Here is a 24,796-nt window from a genome sequence, read left to right on the forward strand (position 1 = left end):
GGATTGACAAAATAATTCCACACATCTCATTTACTTCACAGCTGATGCTATTTTCAACTATTTGCTGATATGCAATGTATCACTGACAATTTATGTGGTCCTTCATAAAAACTGATGAACAGTTGTGTGTAAAATTTAATACAAGCATGTATCTAGGTCTGCAACCTCTTGAAAGATTCTCTTTTTAATTATAATTAACAGTTGGTGGTGTGTAAAGGAGTACACTTTAATATAACACATTAACATAAAACATGTCTGGACAAGAAGCAACTGGCTGAGCAAAGCGTAATTACTACATCATTATTTTAAAAATATGGAACATATTACAAACACTTTGTACAACATATAACAACAAAACATAAAAAAAATAAGTCAACTATTTTGTTAGTGTGTTTTGAAAAAATAAAGTTCATAAAGTGATGTATGAAAACCAGTGCACTTATTGAAGGATCCTACCCAATATTTCAACACTTAAGAAATGCCAATCATTGCTCTTATAATGATAGTACATAAATGTGATGGAATTGAATTTATTACAAAAACTGGATTCTTTTACACTTTACTGATATTGCTGGTATAAATGTTTACCTTGAACTGCAGGCTAATTCGATTTGAACTTGTGTGTACCCTGTCTTTCCAGTCATACACCCTGTACGAAACGTAAGATGAACCTCGAAAAGTCAATGTGGTAGCAGCTGGAAAACACATTTTCTGTCACAATTTTCACAGGTATTGTTACATTCTGAAGTAACATGATAGTTAAAAAGTGTATTTTCAAAACAATAGCAGGTACATACATTACTTACTGTATATATCACACTGTTCTCCTTCATATTTAGTTCCAAAGCAATCACAAGTAAGGGTATTATAATGATTTACACACTGGCTGCCAAAAAAACAGAGGTTTTCGCGAGTCTTGCACCTTAAAAAGACAAAAGGAAATCAAGGAAATCTAATATTTTCAACAGCTTAATTTGTGTTACATGTCTGCATGAACCATACACCATAATTGTGGCCTCTCCCTATGATGTGGACAGAGTTAGTTATACAATTATATTACATTTTCTCAGAGAAACATCTGCTAACCTTACTGACATGACTGTCTTAAATTAATTTTTTTTTAATTTTTTCCCCTAGAGTCATTTAACAGTCACAGTTGTCCCAGGTGATAAAAATATCATGTTTTGTAAAATACATTAATTTATACTTAACTATGTTCAACCTCTCTCAATCTCTCTCAAGCCCTCACTCATGCACAGACCATATTGTCAGACATTTAGAAATTGTTCTATGGGGTAAAAGAAGTTGTCTTGTCAAACACATCAGAAAGATATGATTTCAGTTTATGTTTAAAGTTAATTTTATTATCTACTAAACGTTTTGCATCACTAGTTTGATGATCAAAGATATGGCTGAATACATTACTCCTTTCTGTGAATAAAAGATAGTGTAAGTGACTTCTCATACTTTCATATTTATGAATTTTACTGCTCTTTTCTAAATGTGGTTGACTGTTGACACAACACTTCGCAAAGGAGTGAATGTAAATGTACTGTTTAAAGAGCCGTGTACAAGAGGTTCACGAGCAGAGACCATATATTTCTTCCATTTTACATTTTTTTTTTTTTTTTTTTTTTGCAATTAACACTTTCTAATGATGAGTTATCTCAGGATATAATGCCATAAGTTATTTTCATTTCCAAAATCTGATATTATCTGTAATGCTTAAGTTGCATAACTCAGACATTTAAGAAGATTTGGAACACAACTTCCACTTAAGTTTCTTGTTGATAAAAACACCTATGAATTTAGAATATTCTGTTTTATTTTGTGATTCTTCGAGGCATTGTTGCTAATCAGGCTTTGTGCATTACAGAACTGCATGTAGGGTGTTTGATATTAGTTTATCAAATGTACATTTGCAAGAAAGTTTTATTTATATTTGAATACCTGCATTTTCAGCAAAACAATTTCAGCCTCTTGGATACACGAAGACAAACTTATATATAACAAGAAAAAGAGTGGATCCACCATTGATCCTTATGGCACACATGTAGTGGCTAAATGACATTCTCTGTAGAGACATCCTTTTCAAATCCTAACTAATTCTGACTAAGTATCTTACTTTGAGAAATTACATTTTCAATTTCTTTAGTAGAACATGGAATAAGTGTGATTTTTCTATATGTATGTGGCATTGCTTCTTGTATGTATTCTATTGCTTTATCCTTTCAAATGTCTATGTGTATTTGCTGAGCTACTTCCAGGAAGTTACTATTAAGTGTGTTGACTACCTGACAGCTGTCTTTCATTATTTGGCTGATTTCTTGAATAAAAAAGTCCTCAAATCCCTTACCCGGGATCACTTTTAACTATCACCCATATACAGAGAGTGCATAATTAAAGTTCCAGTTTCAAAACTCTGTAGCAAGAGAATCATTGCTCAGAATGATGTCAAATTTGAACAACATATTATTGACACTGGTGGAAACATTATGGAAAAAAGAATTAATGGAAATTTGACAAATAGGTGACACTGTAAGGCTAAATGACTGCCTCCACAAAGGATCACATGGTGGTGGTGATACAGCTCTTCTAAAAGAATGGTGACTGTGTGCCAGTAGCCCTGCAGGCAGTCAAGAGTAAGAAAAAAGGCATTGTTTTGATTTCTGCTGAGGGTCTGAAGAAAACAATTATAAAATTCAAAAAGGTAGATCCTTTTGAAGTGCAATGTGGCCGAGGGAAGAAAGCACCTGATCTGACGTCTGTCATAGTGCTTGCGGAATTTCCCAAACACTGGACACATCTGTGAGCCTGGTACATAAAATCCTATGAAACATTCTGCATTGTTATTCATTCAAAATCACCCGTGTTCAAGCTCTGCTTTCTGCTGACCTGTCAGCTAGACAAACATTTGCTCTGGATGTTCTTGCTCACATGAAAGTGGACTATGAATGGCCATGGAAGACAATGTGGACAAATGAAGCCCATTTCCATCTCCAAGGACATGTCAATACACAGAATCGCATAATGTAGGCATCAACTGGTACCACTTCATTCTGCAAAGGTGACTCTGTGGTGGAAGTTGACAGTGTCATTTATTGTAGGACTCTATTTGTTCAAGGAGATGAGTCCTGCAGATCCTTTCACCAGTATCATCACTGGTAAATGCTATGAGGGTCTTTTGCACACTAAAGTCATTCCAAGCCTTCAACAGCATGTATGTTTGTGTAGTATCATTTTTATGCAAGATGATGCTCCTTTGTGCATTCCACAGCCAGTGAAGTGGCCACTGCAGAGGCACTTCGGTAATGCTAAAATTCTCAGCCATCATTTCCGTACAGCCTGGCCATCCAGATCACCTGATCTTAATCCATATGACTTCTGACTGTGGAATTATCTGAATGATGTTGTGTTCAGTGTTACGAACAAAGCTGATTTGAAGCCACACATTGGACAACACATTCTCAATGTGACCCCAAGACACTCCAATCTGTTGTGGAACATACTGTTTCATCTTGTGGCAGAAAATGGTGGTCTTGTGCCAGTCTCAAGATAATTAAAAACCAATGTCATTTTGCTTTTTATGTGGTTTTTGGCGCCAGGACAGTTAAAAACTGATTTTTCTGTCTGATGTGCTATGACCTTGGCATGGTGGATAGACTTTATCTAACTAACACTGCCACAACTGTTGACTGTTGAACTTGTGCAGTCACGCATACTGAACAGTATGGATGGTGTAATATGTAACTCAAACCATCGCCATTGTATTGTGATTCACGTGTCATTTTTATTTGACCCCAGTTATGTTAACATGCTTACAGTGTCATTGTTGTTGTTGTTGTTGTGGTCTTCAGTCCTGAGACTGGTTTGATGCAGCTCTCCATGCTACTCTATCCTGTGCAAGCTTTTTCATCTCCCAGTACCTACTGCAACCTACATCCTTCTGAATCTGCTTAGTGTATTCATCTCTTGGTCTCCCCTTACGATTTTTACCCTCCACGCTGCCCTCCAATACTAAATTGGTGATCCCTTGATGCCTCAGAACATGTCCTACCAACCGATCCCTTCTTCTGGTCAAGTTGTGCCACAAACTTCTCTTCTCCCCAATCCTATTCAATACTTCCAGTGGTAAAATTTTCATTGCTTTTTTTTGTTCCATGATGTTTCTCCTTGTGTCAATAACATGCTGTTCAAATTTGGCGTCCTTCTGGCCAGTGATTCTCTTCTGATAGTGATTCTCTTCCTACACCAATTTGAAGCTGGAACTTAAATTATGAATACTCGTCACATTTAATCTTATTATTTATTATTATACTGTTTTGAGTCAAAAGAATGTGAAACATTTAGTTCATGGTCCCATTATGTATTTATCACCTGAACAAGTCCTTGATGCTGAAACTAACATTCTAACATTAAATAAACCTAATTTTTCACAGAATATCATTTTTATGTAATTCATTAATTAGATGTAGCTCAGTAAATTTCTTGCTAAGTATTTGCAGTCTGTAAATCTCTTTTTTTTTCTCAGATGTTGCCAAAAAGAGGTGTTGGTATCAATGGTATATTTGTTTCTTTGTTATAGAGCTATTACACATAAAAGCAAGAACTTGAAATTTCTTCTATGTCATGCAAACTGATTACGAGAGCTCTCAGTATTATAGGATGGGATTAAGCATTTGCGGTAAGTTTAGATTTCCATGCTTGATAAGGATAAACTGTAGGATTGTATAGTGTCTTTCAGTCTTCTCCCTTGTCATGCATGTCACTGAGCTCACAACAGAAGGATAACTAAGCTAACCAGCAGAGAAAACCTCAACATTCAGCTTGGGGACTTATAATCAATTTTTGAATTAAATAGTTGAGAATTTGTCATCACATTAAAATTCCATTGCCTCTGATGACAATTTCAGGATCACTGAAAATTCTGAGGAAGTGATGTGAATTCCTGATTTTCTAAATATTTGCTTTCTCATCTTTCCAAACTATTATAATTACTTTATATAAACTGGTAGAACTTTTGGAGCTTTTAGTGGGATGCATTGCATGTATGTTAACACAGCTGCTTTTGGATAGTCAAAGATAATAACAGATAGTTTCTTCTGCTTCTAGGATGGGTAAGAAATCAAATGGGGTCAGATCTAGGCAGAAAATTGGGCATGGAAGTGTCTGGGTTAGTGCAACCAACATTTGATCATGGGTTTACAGGAAATTAGTAATATCTGACCATGATTTTACGGGGGAATAGGTTGCAGTAAATATCAACTGCACAAATACATCACAATTTCTTGGAATGGTTACAATGGCTGTATAAATGTCAGTTCCTGCCATAGCCAGGATGGAAACAAGTAACCTAAAGGTTAAATTTTTATTTTATTGTTTAATACAATCTGTTAATAGTCAAGATCACATGTAACTCATATATAAATATATATAATAGTTGCCAGTACTGACTGAGGGACATGTAAACACTCCCCCTTTCATGACCCCTTTAGTTGCGTAGCTTATGCTCCTTGCATAAAGATCTGTCTGTCAGGGCATCTGAACTACTGAAAGTATTTTGTGGGATTGATATAACTGACAAAACAACTGGATGAACAGGTTATCAATAGGGGAGCTGAGAGAATTAAGGAAAAAAAAATAGTGTGGTACTATGGGAGGTCCCAGAAAATACAGGAGAGATGGTCATCCTCGTCTCGTTTCAGGATTCCACTAAATAAACTTAGTTTTGACCATCTTGTGAGCAACGTATTACCTTGATGAAATGAGAGGCCACAGAGGCATTTCAGGTCCTATGGTGCATGTACCTGAAAAGCTTAATAAAAGGTATAATCCAGAACAATACTCCATGATTACCATTTTCCATTCTTCAAATGAGATAGTGCATATACAAGTATATTCATTTACAGCATACTTACATCACTTGATCTCTTCAGTTTTGTTGTAAAAATGGTTAATGGGAAGATCCAAATTGTAAAATGCAGCTTTGTCTCTGGGCCACTTCTACAGCCAGATATTTCATAACCATTTTCAATATAATATATCAATTTTGAAGTACTCAAATTGCAACTGTGAAGTATTTTTTGCCAGGATGGTACCTAACAACTGCAAACCTCCATTACATGAAGATGCTTGTATAATATGTTAGAGACAGATGTCAGTACAATTCCAAGAGTATACAGAATATACTCACGGGTGCAACAGCTACCTACTTCACTCAGCCACTGAACAAGAACCAGGCTCATTCAGAAATCATAAAAAGTCATCTTGTTGTGTCTGGGAATATTAAGAAGCCAGTCCAAAACATACTTATGGTTAATTCAGAAGTAGGAACAAATTTTATAAATTTTTATCCTTCAAACATATCTCCATACATGCAGTACATCTGAGAAGGGAACATATTATTTTGTTTGTCTCTGAATATTTTTTCCTAATGATTTGCTGTACTTTATAGGTTTCATGCACATGAGTGCAAAGAAATCAGCTGGGTAAACATGGAAAGATAACACAAATTTTTCTGAAGGCTGCAATAGCTTGTTTTATTTATTTATTTTTGTCATACCTTGAGGTACATATTGTACACTCTATGAAATTGTATGTGGAAATATTTATAATTATTGTACATTGTTTATGACAGAATAGGCCTACAAGTTTGTAAACACCGAATACCACATACAACATATCTTACCATGTTTACAGATGTGTAAAACTTATTAACACTTTTTTGATCTATGGGTGTGCTTATTATATATCAATGGGAATGAAAGAAAGAGAATGAAAAAGAGACAGAAAGAGAGGGAATGTACTGCATTTTCTCTAAGTGAAAAATGTATGTCCACAATTCACATAAATGTCCAGGTTCTTTTAAGGCAACTTCTTTGGCTGTCAGATGGATAAATTATTGACATGAATTAAATGAAGTATCATTTCAATGATTTCACACCCAATATTTGAAGTATTTGAAATACTTCAAGAATCTGCAAACACAGTTTACTTTCTCTTCTCACTGTGATTTGCTTTATAGCATAGCAGCTCTCTCAGCTAATAATTCTTGATCCCTACAGTCTGCTCTAGCTTGAACTACAGCAGACACCCTAAGTGATAGAAATTTATTTTTTTCGCCACCAGGACTGGCCTCTGCAAGCTTCAGTTAGGAATTCATGGCCTTTCTTACTATAGTTCCATGGCACCAGTAGCATTTGATATTTACATTAGTATTACGAGATTCACATGCAGCAACTAGTTGAGTTTAAACACTTTGTTCAGATTGTTTTCATTCATGGCAGGGGCTGAAATTTGTATTCATGTCCAATTTGATATGTTTTAAATGCGCACCAACAGTGTCAGTTGATATTTATATCAGTATTTCAAGGGTCCACATGGATTAACTGATGGAGACCAATACTTCTGCTTAAATTGTTTTTTACGCACGACACATGCAAAATTCTTGTATTCTTGTTAATTTCTATGAGCCTCCACAAGTACTGAATAATATATTCCCAGTTTCATTTAAACTGTTTTTGTATTTTCACAATGTGCAAGACTTGGTTTTAGTTTTGAAGATGCACAACCCAGGTATTTCATGTTTGTTTATCTGTTTGGACTGCAAAGAGCCGATTATTAAATGTTGAATTAACAAGTCATGCCTAAAACATATTTATCATCTGTGATCTTATAAATTGGTTGCACTTTTTGTCAAACCCAAGCAGAAATTCCGGTAATTCCATGTTAGGACATCATTTTTGTCTTCCTTCCAATCATTATCTTGCATAAAGTTCATAGTTTTTTGTTTGCTTGAGCTGCATCCCAGCCACTAGGCTATTTATTTTTTTCATTTAATATTGCCCTTTGGTAATTGAGATTATGCAGTGCCTCTCAGACAAGGGCAGGTTCATTTAGATTATTCTGTCTAAACCAAGTTGAGTACTTCAGCATAAGCATTGGGAATTTGACAAGCTGTGCATTGACATTCAAGCAACAGGTATGCCCCTTCACTTTTCTGCAGAAATACTGATTTAGCTCTACCAGTTGGCAGCTCAGTCATCAGATTTCAGCTCCGGTTGGGTCAAGTTTATTCAGGAATCATATTAGGAGTCAAGTTAGTTTTGCTAACTGTTGAGTCACAATTGAAAATGCTCCACTCAATTTTATACTTAACAGGGAAATGTCGACTGCAGATCTAAGTTAGGTGGTACTGCAACTATTTTCCACAATAGTATTTAGGCACTTATGTCAAGTAAAAACTATACTTATTGTCTTCATATATCAGAGTTTATGAGCATGTTCACTTACTTGTTAATGCAGCTTTCAACAACATTTTCATGTTTTGTAGCTATGAGTGGTTTAATTGGCAAGAGATCAGATGCAGCTTTTCCAGCACTCAGTATCATATCTTGGATACACCCAACAAATGACTCAATAATATATTTCACACCATGTAATTTTTCCTCTGAGCTAAGACCTGTGATAACATAAATATTCTGTCAACTGGCACAAAAAGGATGATGTGCAACCAACTTAATTAATATTAAATCCATTTACATAGTCAAATGATGTAGTATTAATAAATTGTAAACCATATATCAAAATAATACTGTTTTTTAAATAAATGTTATATTACATGGAGCAGCAAACAATCTACAATATAGTTACATAGAAAAGAAAGCTAATCACGTACCAATTAAAAGTAGAGGAAAGAAAGGCTAGGAATAAATGAAATTTTGCAATGTTTATGTAGGATACAAACAGAAATATGCATTACATTTGTATGAAGATAATCTTAACTATGAGAAATGTGTAGTAAGTTACAGAAAGTAAATCAAATTACATTATTTACCTCCTATCAGAACAACAGAAGTCAAATCATTGGATACACCATAATTTGTTGCTGGATCTAAGCCTTTAATATGAGTTTCCACGAATTCCTTGTCAACTTTGGCAATAAGTCGAGTTCTGTGCACATCTATCAATACTTGAACACTGTGCCACTGGTCGTCATTCAGAGCTGCAATGTAAAAGAACTAATTTCATTAAATGTTTACAGTCACTTTATGAGGTAAAGGGAGATTTAAAAAATCTCAACAAGCTGATGATAATTATGTGGTGGCCTGTTAACTTGAATTTATAAAGCAATATAAGGGATTTTATAGTGTGAAATTGGTGACATGTGTCATCAATGTAAATTGGTTTGAAAGGATCACATTCTGCCACTCTCTGTCCGTCAACATCATAAGTGACATCCAAGAACCATTTCTGTTCCCCATGCAGGGTACTCTTGCTATGTAATCCAATTTTTCAAGACCATAACTGCTAGCAGGCAAACATTCTTGTAAACCTTCCAGAGTACAGAATTTCTTTAAAGTCCACTAGATTTTGTTGTCCCCACGGTAAGAAGTGAAACTGGAATTAGATAGGTTGGAACAACAGCAACAGCTTTGGCCTGTTCCCTTTAGTCAATGGGCCTTTCCTTTAGTTGTTGTGATGACTTTAAATTGGCTGTCAACACCCAAGCAGAAGTAGATACCAACCCCCTACTCCAGCCTGATGAACTCTTTTGCAATTTAGCTGATGGCTAGTTCTTTTCAAAAATTCATGACGCAGGGGATTATTTCCAGCTTATGTTGGCCAAGTAAGTGAAAAAAATCTTGATATTAAATACAGCTTTTGGCCATTACCAGTTTAACAGATTGCCATATAGGGACACAAGTGAATCCTTTTTCATGACTGGTTTATAGAACAGTTGATAGCAGATATTCAGTGTGTCAACTATGTTCACAACACTCTGGTTACCAGCTGCAAAAACAAAGGACATACACAATTTTAATCAGGTTTTCATGGCTCTGTCTGAAAAGGATCTTAAGTGTAATTTTACTACATGTCCAGTTTCTTCATGTGTTCATACACACTGTCACCATGCCGCGATAATGGTATGTCTCAATTTATTTCAAATAGTACTTCTCTGTGTGTGCACTTCACAATTTCACAATTACACTCACACACAGTTATTATGCTTCCCACTTCATCTGCTGTTTTTTTCATTCTGACTGGTATCTACAGGTCCTGCAATGTTGATCATGTGATAATTTTTGTTTATGCCAAATGTAGAACTATATTTAAGGAACATATCTGTATCAACAATGAGACTGCTTTTTGCCATCATTTATGAAGTACAAAACAAACAACAGATAGTGCTGAAAATACTATGAAAATTTTACATGTAGCATATGATGAAGAAATTGAAGAAATGCATGATGAGGTAAAACAAATTATTCAGACAGTTATGGGAGACAAAAATTTAATAGCCATATGTGACTAGAATTCAATAGTACAAAAGGGGAGAGAAGGAAAAGCAGTAGTTGAACAAGGACTGGGGGGGTAAGGAATGAAAGAGAATGCCACCTGGTATAATTTTGCACAGAGCGTAACTTAATCATCGCTAACACTTGGTTTAAGAATCATGAAAGAAGGTTGTATAAATGGAAGAGACGTGGAGACACTGAAAGGTTTCAGATTGATTATATAATGGTAAGACAGAGATTTAGGTACTAGGTTTTAAATTGTACGACATTTCCAGGGGTAGATGTGGGCTCTGACCACTATTTATTGGTTATGAACTGTAGTTTAAAACTGAAGAAACTGCAGAAAGATAAGAATTTAAGGAGATGGGACCTGGAGAAACGAAATAACTAGAGGTTGTAGAGACTTTCAGAAGGAGCATTAGAGAATGATTGACAAGAACAGGGGAAAGGAATACAGTAGAAGAACAATGGGTAGCTTTTAGAGATGAAATAGTAAAAGCACCAGAGGATCAAGTAGGTAAAAAAGATGAGGGCTAGCAGAAAACCTTGGGTAACACAAGAGATACTGAATTTAACTGATGAAAGAAGAAAATATAAAAGTGCAGTAAATGAAGTAGGTGAAAAGGAATACAAAAATTTCAAAAATGATATCAACAGGAGCTGCAAAATGGTTTAGCGAGAAAGGATAGAGGGTAAATGTAAGGATGTAGAAGCAAATATCACTAGGGGTAAGATGGATGCTGCCTGCAGAAAAATTAAAGAGCCCTTTGGAGATAATACAACCACCTGTATGAATATCAAGAGCTCAGATGGTAAACCAGACCTGAGCAAATAAGGAAAAGCAGAAAGGTGGAAGGGATATGTAGAGGGCCTATACAAGGGTGATGTACTTGAGGGCAATATTATGGAAATGGAAGTGGACGTAGATGAAGGTGAGGTGGGATATGTGATACCGCATGAAAAATTTGACAGAGTAGTGAAAGATCTAAGTAGAAACAAGGCCCTGAGAGTAGACAACATTCTGTTAGAATTGCTGATAGCCTTGGGAGAGCCAGCCATGACCAAACCCTTCCATCTGGTGAGCAAGATATATGAGACAGACAAAATACCCTCAGACTTCAAGAAGATTATAATAATTCCAGTTCTAAAGAAAGCAGGTGCTGACAGGTGTGAAAATTACCAAACTATCAGTTTGATAAGTCATGGTTGCAAAATACTAACACGAATTCTTTACAAATGAATGGAAAAACTGGCAGATGCTGACCTTGGATTCTGGAGAAATGTAGGAACACACACGACAATACTGACTCTATGACTTATTGTAGAAGCTAGGTTAAGGAAAGGCAAACCTACATTTACAGTGTTTGTAGATTTAGAAAAAGCTTTTAACAGTGTTGACTGGAATGCTCTCTTTCAAATTCTGAAGGTGGCAGGGGTAAAATACAGGAAGAAAAAGACTATTTACAATTTGTACAGAAACCAGACGGCAGTTACAACAGTCAAGGAACACAAAAGGGGAGCAATGGTCGAAGAGGGAGTATGGCAGGGTTGTAGCCCATCCCTGACATTATTCAATCTGTATATTGAGCAAGCAGTAATGGAAACAAAAGTAAAATTTGGAGTAGGAATTAAAACATTGAGGTTCGCCAACAACACTGTAATTCTGTCAGAGAGAGCAAAGGGCTTGGAAGAACAGTTGAATGGAATGAAAGGACAATACACAATATCAATAAAAGCCAAATGAGGATAATGGAATGTAGTCAAATTAAATCAGGTGATGCTGAGTGAATTAGATTAGGAAATGAGAATCTGAAAGTAGTAGATGAGTTTTGCTACTTGGGTAGCAAGTGTTTCTGAAGAAGAGAAATTTGTTAACATCAAGTATAGATTCAAGTGTCAGGAAGTCATTTCTGAAAGTATTTGTATGGAGTGTAGCCATGTATGGAAGTGAAACATGGACGATAAACAGTTTGGACAAGAAGAGAATAGTTGTTGTTGTTGTGGTCTTCAGTCCTGAGACTGGTTTGATGCAGCTCTCCATGCTACTCTATCCGGTGCAAGCTTCTTCATCTCCCAGTACTTACTGCAACCTACATCCATCTGAATCTGCTTAGTGTATTCATCTCTTGGTCTCCCTCTACGATTTTTACCCTCCAAGCTGCCCTCCAATGCTAAATTTGTGATCCCTTGATGCCTCAAAACATGTCCTACCAACTGATCCCTTCTTCTAGTCAAGTTGTGCCACAAACTTCTCTTCTCCCCAATCCTATTCAATACCTCCTCATTAGTTATGTGATCTACCCACCTTATCTTCAGCATTCTTCTGTAGCACCACATTTTGAAAGCTTCTATTCTCTTCTTGTCCAAACTAGTTATCGTCCATGTTTTACTTCCATACATGGCTACACTCCATACAAATACTTTCAGAAACGACTTCCTGACACTTAAACCTATACTCGATGTTAACAAATTTCTCTTCTTCAAAAACGATTTCCTTGCCACTGCCAGGCTACATTTTATATCCTCTCTACTTCGACCATCATCAGTTATTTTACTCCCTAAATAGCAAAACTCCTTTACTACTTTAAGTGTCTCATTTCCTAATCTAATTCCCTCAGGATCACCCGATTTAATTTGACTAAATTCCATTATCCTCGTTTTGCTTTTGTTGATGTTCATCTTATATCCACCTTTCAAGACACTGTCCATTCCGTTCAACTGCTCTTCCAAGTCCTTTGCGGTCTCTGACAGAATTACAATGTCATCGGCGAACCTCAAAGTTTTTACTTCTTCTCCATGAATTTTAATACCTACTTCGAATTTTTCTTTTGTTTCCTTTACTGCTTGCTCAATATACAGATTGAATAACATCAGGGAGAGGCTACAACACTGTCTCACTCCTTTCCCAACCACTGCTTCCCTTTCATGCCCCTCAACTCTTATAACTGCCATCTGGTTTCTGTACAAATTGTAAATAGCCTTTCACTCCCTGTATTTTACCCCTGCCACCTTCAGAATTTGAAAGAGAATATTCCAGTTAACATTGTCAAAAGCTTTCTCTAAGTCTACAAATGCTAGAAATGTAGGTTTGCCTTTTCTTAATCTTTCTTCTAAGATAAGTCGTAAGGTTAGTATTGCCTCACATGTTCCAACATTTCTACGGAATCCAAACTGATCTTCCCCGAGGTCCGCTTCTACCAGTTTTTCCATTCGTCTGTAAAGAATTCACGTTAGTATTTTGCAGCTGTGACTTATTAAACTGATAGTTCGGTAATTTTCACATCTGTCAACACCTGCTTTCTTTGGGATTGGAATTATTATATTCTTCTTGAAGTCTGAGGGTATTTCGCCTGTCTCATACATCTTGCTCACCAGATGGTAGAGTTTTGTCATGACTGGCTCTCCCAAGGCCATCAGTAGTTCTAATGGAATGTTGTCTACTCCCGGGGCCTTGTTTCGACTTAGGTCTTTCAGTGCTCTGTCAAACTCTTCACGCAGTATTTTATCTCCCATTTCATCCTCATCTACATCCTCTTTCATTTCCATAATATTGTCCTCAAGTACATCGCCCTTGTATAAACCCTCTATATACTCCTTCCACCTTTCTGCCTTCCCTTCTTTGCTTAGAACTGGGTTGCCATATGAGCTCTTGATATTCATACAAGTGGTTCTCTTCTCTCCGAAGGTCTCTTTAATTTTCCTGTAGGCAGTATCTATCTTAACACTAGTGAGACAAGCCTCTACATCCCTACATTTGTCTTCTAGCCATCCCTGCTTAGCCATTTTGCACTTCCTGTCGATCTCATTTTTGAGATGTTTATATTCCTTTTTGCCTGCTTCATTTACTGTGTTTTTATATTTTCTCTTTCCATCAATTAAATTCAATATTTCTTCTGTTATGCAAGGATTTCTACTAGCCCTCATCTTTTTACCTACTTGATCCTCTGCTGCCTTCACTACTTCATCTCTAAGAGCTACCCATTCTTCTTCTACTGTATTTCTTTCCCCCATTCCTGTCAATGGTTCCCTTATGCTCTCCCTGAAACTCTCTACAACCTCTGGTTCTTTCAGTTTATCCAGGTCCCATCTACTTAAATTCCCACCTTTTTGCAGTTTCTTCAGTTTCAATCTGCAGTTCATAACCAATAGATTGTGGTCAGAATCCACATCTGCCCCTGGAAATGTCTTACAATTTAAAACCTGGTTCCTAAATCTCTGTCTTACCATTATATAATCTATCTGATACCTTTTAGTATCTCCAGGATTCTTCCAGGTATACAACCTTCTTTTATGATTCTTGAACCAGGTGTTAGCTATGATTAAGTTATGCTCTGTGCAAAATTCTACAAGGCGGCTTCCTCTTTCATTTCTTCCCCCCAATCCATATTCACCCACTATGTTTCCTTCTCTCCCTTTTCCTACTGACGAATTCCAGTCACCCATGACTATTACCTGAATAATTTCTTTTATCTCGTCATACATTTCATCAATTTCTTCATCATCTGCAGAGCTAGTTGGCACATAAACTTGTACTATTGTAGTAGGCATGGGCTTTGTGTCTATCTTGGCCACAATAATGCATTCACTATGCTGTTTGTAGTAGCTAACCCGCACTCCTGCATTACCCCTATTTGATTTTGTATTTATAACCCTGTAATCACCTGACCAAAAGTCTTGTTCCTCCTGCCACCGAACTTCACTAATTCCCACTATATCTAACTTTAACCTGTCCATTTCCCTTTTTAAATTTTCTAACCTACCTGCCCGATTAAGGGATCTGACATTCCACGCTCCAATCAGTAGAACGCCAGTTTTCTTTCCCCTGATAACGACGTCCTCTTGGGTAGTCCCCGCCCGGAGATCCGAATGGGGGACTATTTTACCTCCAGAATATTTTACCCAAGAGGACGCCATCATCATTTAATCATACAGTAAAGCTGCATGTCCTCGGGAAAAATTACGGCTGTAGTTTCCCCTTGCTTTCAGCCGTTCGCAGTACCAGCACAGCAAGGCCGTTTTGGTTAATGTTACAAGGCCAGATCAGTCAATCATCCAGACTGTTGCCCCTGCAACTACTGAAAAGGCTGCTGTCCCTCTTCAGGAACCACATGTTTGGCCTCTCAACAGATACCCCTCCGTTGTGGTTGCACCTACGGTACGGCCATCTGTATCGCTGAGGCACGCAAGCCTCCCCACCAACAGCAAGGTCCATGGTTCATGGGGGGGAACTAGAAGCTTTTGTAATGTGGTGCTACAGAAGAACGCTGAAGACTAGATGGGTAGATCACATAACTAAAGAGGAGGTACTGAATAGAACTGGGGAAAAGAGGAATTTGTGACACAGCTTAACTAGAAGAAGGAATCAGTTAGTAGGGCACATTTGGAGGCATCAAGGGATCACCAATTTAGCATTGGAGGGAAGCGTGGAGGGTAAAAATTGTAGAGGGAGACCAAAAGATGAATACACTAAGCAGATGCAGAAGTATGCAGGTTGCAGTAATTACTGGGAGATGAAGAAGCTTGCACAGGATAGAGTAGCATAGAGAGCTGTGTAAAACCAGTCTTTGGACTCATGACCACAACACAACCAAATCTACAATTTTTTGTTTTTATGTTATTTATTTACTTTATTTTCTGCAAAAGTGGGAAGATTTAAGGATTTTAAAAATAAACAAAAATTGTAAATTCTGTGATTATGGCCTGCCTGTGGCTATTGTCAATACAGTAGTGTTATGGACACAATTTCAATTTTTAACCAAATGTATAAAGTTACAACCAGTTATTATGAAGATTAGAGCACTTTTGAAATTATTTAAAAAAGTAAATTTTGTAATGCTTGTATGTGAGTGTAATTGTGAAACTGAGAGGCACACGCTGACAGGAACTATTTGAAATAATCAGAGCCATATCAGTACTGTGGCTTGGCAACAGCAGACATGAACACATATTGAACATCATTGGTGCCTGTCAAGTACGCTCAATCACATTTGCTATGTTGATCTAGTGTATGGAAATCAACTGTGCCAAGGACAAGATTCAAAGGAAATTGAGTATTATCTCAAATAGGTACAACCCTTCATATAATTATAATTGGTGGTGACTCACATTGTCCAACTTTGTACAAAATGCTTTTGCCAAAAATTATTTTGAGCAATTAGTTTAGGAGCCAACTTGAAGCGTAAATGGCTACGAAAAGATACTTGACCTCTTAGAAACAGATAATCCGGAGCAAATAGGAAGCATCATGATGGATACAGCTGTTAGTGACCACAAGGTCGTTGTAGTGAGATTGAATACTGTAACATTCAAACTCACCAAAAAATGCAATAAATATTTATTTAAAATAAGCAGACAAAAATTCACTTGATGCCTTCCTAAAAATCAGTGTCCATTTCTTCTGAACTAACTACATAAGTACAGACTTGTAACCTGAGTTCAAAGAAATAGTAGTATCGAAAACAGTCAAAAGATTTATATCAAATAAATTAATGGGACATGAAAGCGAGAAGCATTTAGCAGCTTCCACAATAAATTTCTATTCCAAAATCTGGCAGAAAATCCAATGAGATTCTGGTCATATGTAAAGTACACCATTGGCAAGGCATAATAAATACCTCCACTGCAAAATAGATGATAGTTACTAAATACAGTTTTTGAAATTGTTCACCAAAGAAGATGAAATGAATATTCCAGAATTCAAATCAAAAACAGCTGCCAAAATTAGTAACATAGGAGGAGATATCCTCAGTGTAGCTAAACAACTCAGATCACTTAGAAAATGGAAACCTTCTGTCCAGATTGTATATTCCTTTCAGAGTACACTGATATAATAGCTCCATACTTATGAATTATATGCAAGTACTCACTTAATGAAAGATCAATACCTAAAGACTGGAAATTGCGCATATCACACCAATCCTCAAGACAGGAAATAGGGGTAATAAGCTGAATTACAGGGACATATCACTGGTGTGGATTTGCAGTAGGATTTAGGAACAAATGCGACATCTAAACATTATGAATATCTCAAAGAAAAGATCTAATGACAGACAGGCAGTATAGGATCCAAACATTTCACTTGTGTGCAACACAACAAGCTCTTTATTGTCATGAAGTAATGACAGGCAGATGGTCTCAAATTGATTCCATAATCTGACTTCTCCAAAGGCTTTCGGTTCTGTTCCTCACAAGCTTCTTCTTACCAAATCAGGTTCTTAAGGCGTATTGCCTTAGTTGTGCAACTGGATCTGTTACATCCTGTCAGAAATGTCACACTTCATAGTAACTGTCAGAAAGTCACAGAGTAAAACAGAAATGATATCTGTGTTTCCCAAGTAAGTTTTATAGACCCTCTGCTGTTTCTAACCTCTACAAACGACAATCTGAGCAGCCAGCCCTATTAGATTGTTTGCAGATGATGCTGTCACTAACCACCTAGTTAAGCTATCAAAACATAAAAACCAATAGCAAAATGGTTTAGACAAGATATCTATACAGCACAAAAAGTGTGAGCTCAGTCACATGAGTACTAAAAGGAATCAGGAATCCATTACATTTTGGTTACACAATAAATCACAAAAATCTAAAGGCTGTCAATTCAATGAAATACTTAGAGATGCAATTATGAACAACTTAAATTGGCATGATCAAATAAATAATATTGTTGGGAAGGTGAACCAAGACTGCATTTTATTGGCAGAACAGTCAGAAGATGCAACAAATTCACTTTACACTACCTACACTACAGTTGTCTGTCCTTTTTTGGAGTATTGCTGTGTGGTATGGGAGTCTTACCAGATAGGTCTGATGGATGACTCAGAAAAATTTCAGAGAAGAATAGCTGTTGTTGTGTTATTGTGAAACAGGGGACAGATTTGATGGATATGATACACAAGTTGGGATGGCAATCAAACAAAAGTGTTTTTTGTTGGAATGAGATCTTTTTTTGAAATTACAATCACGAACTTTCTCCTCCAAATGTGAAAGTATCTGCTGAAGCCTATCTAAATAGGGAGAAATGATCATCATAATAAAATAAGGATATCTTAGTTTGCACAGAAAGATTTAAGTGTTTATTTTTTCCCTTGCACTGTTTAAGAGTGGAACAGTAGACAAATAGTGTGAAAGTGGTTTGATAAATCCTCTGCCAGGCAGTTAAGTGTGAATTTTAGAACACTCATGAAGATGTAGATGAGTTTTATTTTATCTACATCTACACTCTGCAGATCATAAAAAGGAGCGTGGAGGGGGCTGCAAGATTACTTCTCACTCATTCACTGATGGCACATGATGACACCTCATACACCTCTTGTGAATTGTTATTGGGCGAACTGTTATTTTCAATGTTGCTTCTTTTGAAGAAGATTTCCTCCAGAAAACCAGTTCATGGAGTGGTGGACAACCTTGTGACCATTCATACATCCATATCTGTACACAGTCTTCCCACTGTTGGAATCTTTGTCAGAGATGTTTTTGTGCCAAGTACTAATACTACACTACACAAGAAATCAAATTGTCTGCTAAATGTTGATGTACGTGCTAGAATTTTCAGTTTGCCTGTTTAATAGAAATTCACATAAATACATTGATAACAAAAAAAGTACACTTATCAACGGTGTGGCCATCACCTATTTCTTTTCCATTGTGTTTGTTTATATATTTAAATTTCTGACACTATGCTTGATACATTACATGAAGTGTTATTACCTTCCCCCACAGTAAGAGAGGTAGACTCCTTTCCAAAAACATGCACAACTTTCAGCTGTCCTTTTTCAACTATAACATACAGTGCATAGGGATCTAGTCCTTCTGGGCGATTCTTGACACTATGATATACCAGCAGCCCATGAGGTAATCTTGTACGAAACTGAAAGGAGATCTGACGGCAAAGCCTGAAACCAAGATGAGAAATAATGGACAGTTAACAGTTTTTCTGTGACAACAAAAACTACTACTACCGCTACTGCTACAACTACTACCACCACCACCACCACATCGTCACCACTACTACAGTGACTAGCTATTATGGACAGCACCAGTCATAGTAGTAGTACTAGAAGAATCAGGATCAGGTGTGTTAATAATGGTAAGTGACAGCAATTACTACTTTTGTAATAAGTGCTACAACAAGGGCATGCTAAAAAGCAATGTCCCAAAATTTACATGAAAATTCTTAAAGCTTTTTTAAACAAAACAAATTTTATTAACATTCTACATCTTTATTCTTCATGTCTACATACTTAATTCTTGACATAGTCACCCTGGTGAACACATTTCTCTCAACGAGAGACCAGTTCATTGATACCGTCACAGTAGAACTTTTGACTTTGTTGATGGAGCCATAATCTCACCACTGCTTGCACTGCTTCATCACTATCGAAGTGAAGTCCTCAAAGGTGTTCTTTAAGTTTTGGAAATAGATGAAAATGTGAGGGGGCCAAGTCAGGACTATTTGGAGGATGATCTATGACAGTGAACCCAAGGCATCTGATTGTTGAAGATGTCTCAGCACTTTCATGTGGTCTGGCAGTGTCAAGCTGAAGTAAAGCAGGTGCCCCATGTGTGAACAAAATCTTCTGCAGTTAGAAATTTAATTACATCATGCTGTTTCTCATGCTTTGACATAGTTATGTTACACATCACCATGTTACATGCTACTATTTGGAGCCCTCTAGTGGTAGATGGTTGCAACTTGTGTCAGTGAAGTGGGAAAGTTGACCAAGTAATGACTTGCATGACATATAATACTTCAAGCAGTACTGAGAACAGAAAAAAAATTGGAGGCATTACTTTTCCCCACAACTTCACAAAATACTAAATGTAATACATCAATTATTCATGTAAATAAAGAGGAAGGCAGTAATTATCTTGAATGAATTGCAGTTAATGTAACTCATCTTAGCCTTATTTTGCTTTGTGGGGATGACCTCGGGAACAAGGACAATAAAAGCGTAAAAGACAATGAATCTTTAGCACTGAGTCTCCACAGAAAATTACCTAGTGCAGGCTGAGAACATCTTAAGTACATATTTCATGTAACCAGAAAACTAAGATGGTTAGGTAATATTGCTACTATTCAGTATGGTAGTAAGAAGATGTGTACTTCAGAATGTCTTATTCTTGGCTTTGCAATGCACCTATAAGATAAGGTCTCTGACTTCAAGCTGTGAAGGTGAACATATTTTGAAAAGAATGAGATTTTCACTCTGCAGCGGAGTGTGAGCTGTTATGAAACTTCCTGGCAGATTAAAACTGTGTGCCCGACCGAGACTCGAACTCAGGACCTTTGCCTTTCATGGGCAAGTCCTCTACCATCTGAGCTACGGAAACACGACTCACGCCCGGTCCTCACAGCCTTACTTCTGCCAGTATCTCATCTCCTACCTTCCAAACTTTACAGAAGCTCTCCTGCGAACCTTGCAGAACTAGCACTCCTGAAAGAAAGGATACTGCGGAGACATGGCTTAGCCACAGCCTGGGAGATGTTTCCAGAATGGAAATGTGGCTAAGCCATGTCTCCGCAGTATCGTTTCTTTCAGGAGTGCTAGTTCTGCAAGGTTCGCAGGAGAGCTTCTGTAAAGTTTGGAAGGTAGGAGACGAGATACTGGCAGAAGTAAGGCTGTGAGGACCGAGCGTGAGTCATGCTTCGGTAGCTCAGATGGTAGAGGCGAAAGGCGAAAGGCAAAGGCAAAGGTCCCGAGTTCGAGTCTCGGTTGGGCACACAGTTTTAACCTGCCAGGAAGTTTCATATTTTGAAAACTCATAATTCTATAGTATGTATCAGTAATTAAATTATTTCATTGCTACAGCTGGACCAATAAAGGCATGATTATTGGTTGCTTATTAGCCAGAGATTTTATTGGAAACAGCTATGGTTTTTTTTCTTTGCTGATGCCTTGTATAGCAGTTTGATGTTTTTTTTTTAACTTTGGTCTGTTTTGTATATATATCACTGAATAAATAGTGTTGATAATCTGTGTTCCTGAAAATAATGTGTATGAAAATTTAATTCTTTCAAGCCACCTTTTTAAACAGTGTAAGCAAACAGTTTTGGGCTGAAGCCCTACCACTCTCATTTATCTGAAGAACTGATCTCCAATAAAAGGTATTCAAAATGATAGTCCTGAAGAATTAGGGAGTGGTCACCAAATAAATATGTGTCAGTTACGAATCTTTGGGTGTTGACTATTTCTACAGGTACTGAAAGAAAAATGAATCAAGTTAGAAAACAAATCGAAGAAAATTACCTTTGTTGGCTATTGCTATGATTCTAAAGCATACAATTCAAATTTGCAACAGACAATTGTGAAGGTTATTGATGTGCAATCTGTAAAAAATTCAAAATGCAACTGGAAAAAGCACCATGGACAGTAATCTGATGGCCAATACCAATAGAGGCAGCTCTCAACCGGTGGCAGCTGATGTCCACAGAAATGCAGTTTATCTCAAACTGGCACAAAGTGACACTTAGCAGACAGTGAATGCAACATAGATAGGACCATCGATCACTCAGACACAGAACTTGTGCAGTCAGAAATCAGAAAATCATCACATTAAAGAAAATTGAATCCCAACTGCTTTAATTATGATTTTACTTATTTTGCAAGTATTTTTGAGCCACATTTGTATAAAGAAGCAATGTGTCATCATGATTGCAAAAATGAAAGGAAGCCTTAAATGATGAACATAAGTCATTACTTGAAAATGAGACTTGGACTTTAATGTACCATCAGGCAGAAAGGGAAAAAATTCAAAATGAGTAATCAAAGACAAAGAAATTTCAGATGGCGAAATTTAACATTATAAGGCTCATTTTGTTGCAAAATGTTATTCCCAGATAATAAGAGTTGCCTTTGATAAAACATTCTTGCCTGTTGTTTATCACTGTTTGCTTCACACAACATTAGCTCTCACAACTGGATTTGATCCGACAATGGACACATGGATGTTCAAACTGCAATTCCAATGATTTTAACAATGACTTTCCTTGTTTTACTAGTATTTCTGGACCAAATTCATATAAAGAAGCAATGAATTTCGATGATTGCAAAACATGGAAGGGAGCATTAAATGATGAATACAAATCATAGTTGAAAATGAGACTGACTGATTTACCAACAGGCACAAAGGCATTGAATTCAAAATGGTTTTTCAAACTCAAAGAAATGTAAGATGGTGAAACTGAACTTAATAAGGCTCATTTTGTCGCAAAATGCTATTTGCCAGATAGCACGTTTTTGTCCATTGTTAGTCATCATTTCATATGCTGTTAGCCTTAAGTAACTAATTTTTGGTCTAAAACATGTGTCACATGCTTAGTATGAGATGTTGAATGTAACATTACATAAAATGAACCCAAAGAAGTCAGAATACAATCCCTGAATTTACTACAGAGCTGAGAAGCTAAATATATATTCACTCTGGCCATTTATGTAGATGACTTGACAATCTTCTCTAATAGAAATAAGCAGGTGGAAGAAAGAACTAATGACTCAATTTAAGATGAGAGTTCTTGTTGAACTCAGCTGGTGTCTTGGCATCAGAATTAAAATGAAAGATTGGGCGATTAGCATCAATCAAAGCAAAAATGTGCATGAAACATACTCATGGTTTTTGGATTGGAAGATTGCAATCAAGTTGCTTATCCAGTCAAATCTGACTTAACGCTGCAAAACTGCAAAGAAAAATTGTTCACTGAGGAAGAACTTGTATTACATCTTATTCCTTACCAGACGTCACTGATCCACTCCTATATTGCCCTCAAAAAAAAAATACTAGGCGTTGAATATGCTGGGAGAGTTGACAGTACATTCAAATCCAGTTATTGAAAAAATCCACTGGGAAGCAGTCAAACAAATTACAAGATGCATCAAAGGCACAATCAATGTAGGAATAATTTTCTGAAAAAGTGAGGCAATCAAAACTGAAGGCTTGTGTGCTGCCAATTATGCATTGGATCTCTATCAATGATTGACTATATTTTTAACTTAGCTGAAGTAGCAGTTTCATGAAATTCGAAACAGCAACAAATGGTTGCTATATCAACTACAGAAGTCAAATACATGTCCCTATCAGCAGAATAGAAAGAAGCAATATATCATCACAGACTGCATAATTGTTTGTAACACAGTCTGTCCCTTACAAATGTCTGCTTGTGTCTGTGTATATGCGGATGGATATGTGTGTGTGTGCGAGTGTATACCTGTCCTTTTTTCCCCCTAAGTTAAGTCTTTCCGCTCCCGGGATTGGAATGACTCCTTACCCTCTCCCTTAAAACCCACATCCTTTCATCTTTCCCTTTCCTTCCCTCTTACCTGATGAAGCAACCGTTGGTTGCGAAAGCTTGAACTTTGTGTGTATGTTTGTGTGTCTATCGACCTGCCAGTGCTTTCGTTTGGTAAGTCACATCATCTTTGTTTATATATATATATATATATATATATATATATATATATATATATATATATATATATATATATATATATATATATATATATATATAATGGAAGGAAACATTCCACGTGGGAAAAATTATATATAAAAACAAAGATGAGGTGACTTACCGAACAAAAGCGCTGGCAGGTCGATAGACACACAAACAAACACAAACACACACACAAAATTCAAGCTTTCGCAACAAACTGTTGCCTCATCAGGAAAGAGGGAAGGAGAGGGGAAGACGAAAGGAAGTGGGTTTTAAGGGAGAGGGTAAGGAGTCATTCCAATCCCGGGAGCGGAAAGACTTACCTTAGGGGGAAAAAAGGACAGGTATACACTCGCACACACGCACATATCCATCCACACATACAGTTCTGGTCTTTAAATATGTCTGCTTGTGTCTGTATGTGTGGATGGATATGTGCGTGTGTGCGAGTGTATACCTGTCCTTTTTTCCCCCTAAGGTAAGTCTTTCCGCTCCCGGGATTGGAATGACTCCTTACCCTCTCCCTTAAAACCCACTTCCTTTCGTCTTCCCCTCTCCTTCCCTCTTTCCTGATGAGGCAACAGTTTGTTGCGAAAGCTTGAATTTTGTGTGTGTGTTTGTGTTTGTTTGTGTGTCTATCGACCTGCCAGCGCTTTTGTTCGGTAAGTCACCTCATCTTTGTTTTTATATATATATATATATATATATATATATATATATATATATATATATATATATATATATATATATATATATATATATACACAATATTCTGTTTTTAGTTTAATTGTATATCGATATGTGTTAAGTGTGTTTCATGAAATAAATTACTGCATTACCTAACACATATTCTTCAAAGACGACACGTGCACTTGAAAAACTCTGTCTGCTAATGTAAAATAATCTATAAAAATGCTAATGTTCATTTGTTTCCATTCTTAAATCTTCGAAATTAGTTTACCAAATGGTTTCATTTGACAGAATGTTGCCACCGAATTCGCGCCTGTGTTTATATGCAGCAATTACGATACGACTGCGAAAAGTTATAATAGGGTATTTGACTGTGTACAGGATA

General features: G+C 36.7%; 1 protein-coding gene across 6 annotated transcripts in view; it reads right to left on the bottom strand.

The window, feature by feature from the left end:
• Positions 1 to 24,796, bottom strand: part of LOC126474141 (axotactin) — a 557,260-nt gene that overhangs the window by 298,780 nt on the left and 233,684 nt on the right. For all 6 annotated transcript variants that reach the window (XR_007586577.1, XR_007586576.1, XM_050101588.1 and 3 more), the window contains 5 exons: positions 19,005 to 19,189; positions 8,837 to 9,004; positions 8,293 to 8,461; positions 807 to 922; positions 589 to 695 (listed from right to left, as the gene is read on the bottom strand). Coding sequence is in view for 4 of the 6 variants with exons in the window: in XM_050101588.1 (XP_049957545.1) it covers positions 589 to 695; positions 807 to 922; positions 8,293 to 8,461; positions 8,837 to 9,004; positions 19,005 to 19,189 (745 nt within the window). In the remaining 2 variants the exon portion in view is untranslated. The remainder of the gene's footprint in view (positions 1 to 588; positions 696 to 806; positions 923 to 8,292; positions 8,462 to 8,836; positions 9,005 to 19,004; positions 19,190 to 24,796) is intronic.

The sequence above is a fragment of the Schistocerca serialis genome, chromosome 4, assembly GCF_023864345.2.
Source record: "Schistocerca serialis cubense isolate TAMUIC-IGC-003099 chromosome 4, iqSchSeri2.2, whole genome shotgun sequence".
Classification (NCBI taxonomy): domain Eukaryota; kingdom Metazoa; phylum Arthropoda; class Insecta; order Orthoptera; family Acrididae; genus Schistocerca; species Schistocerca serialis.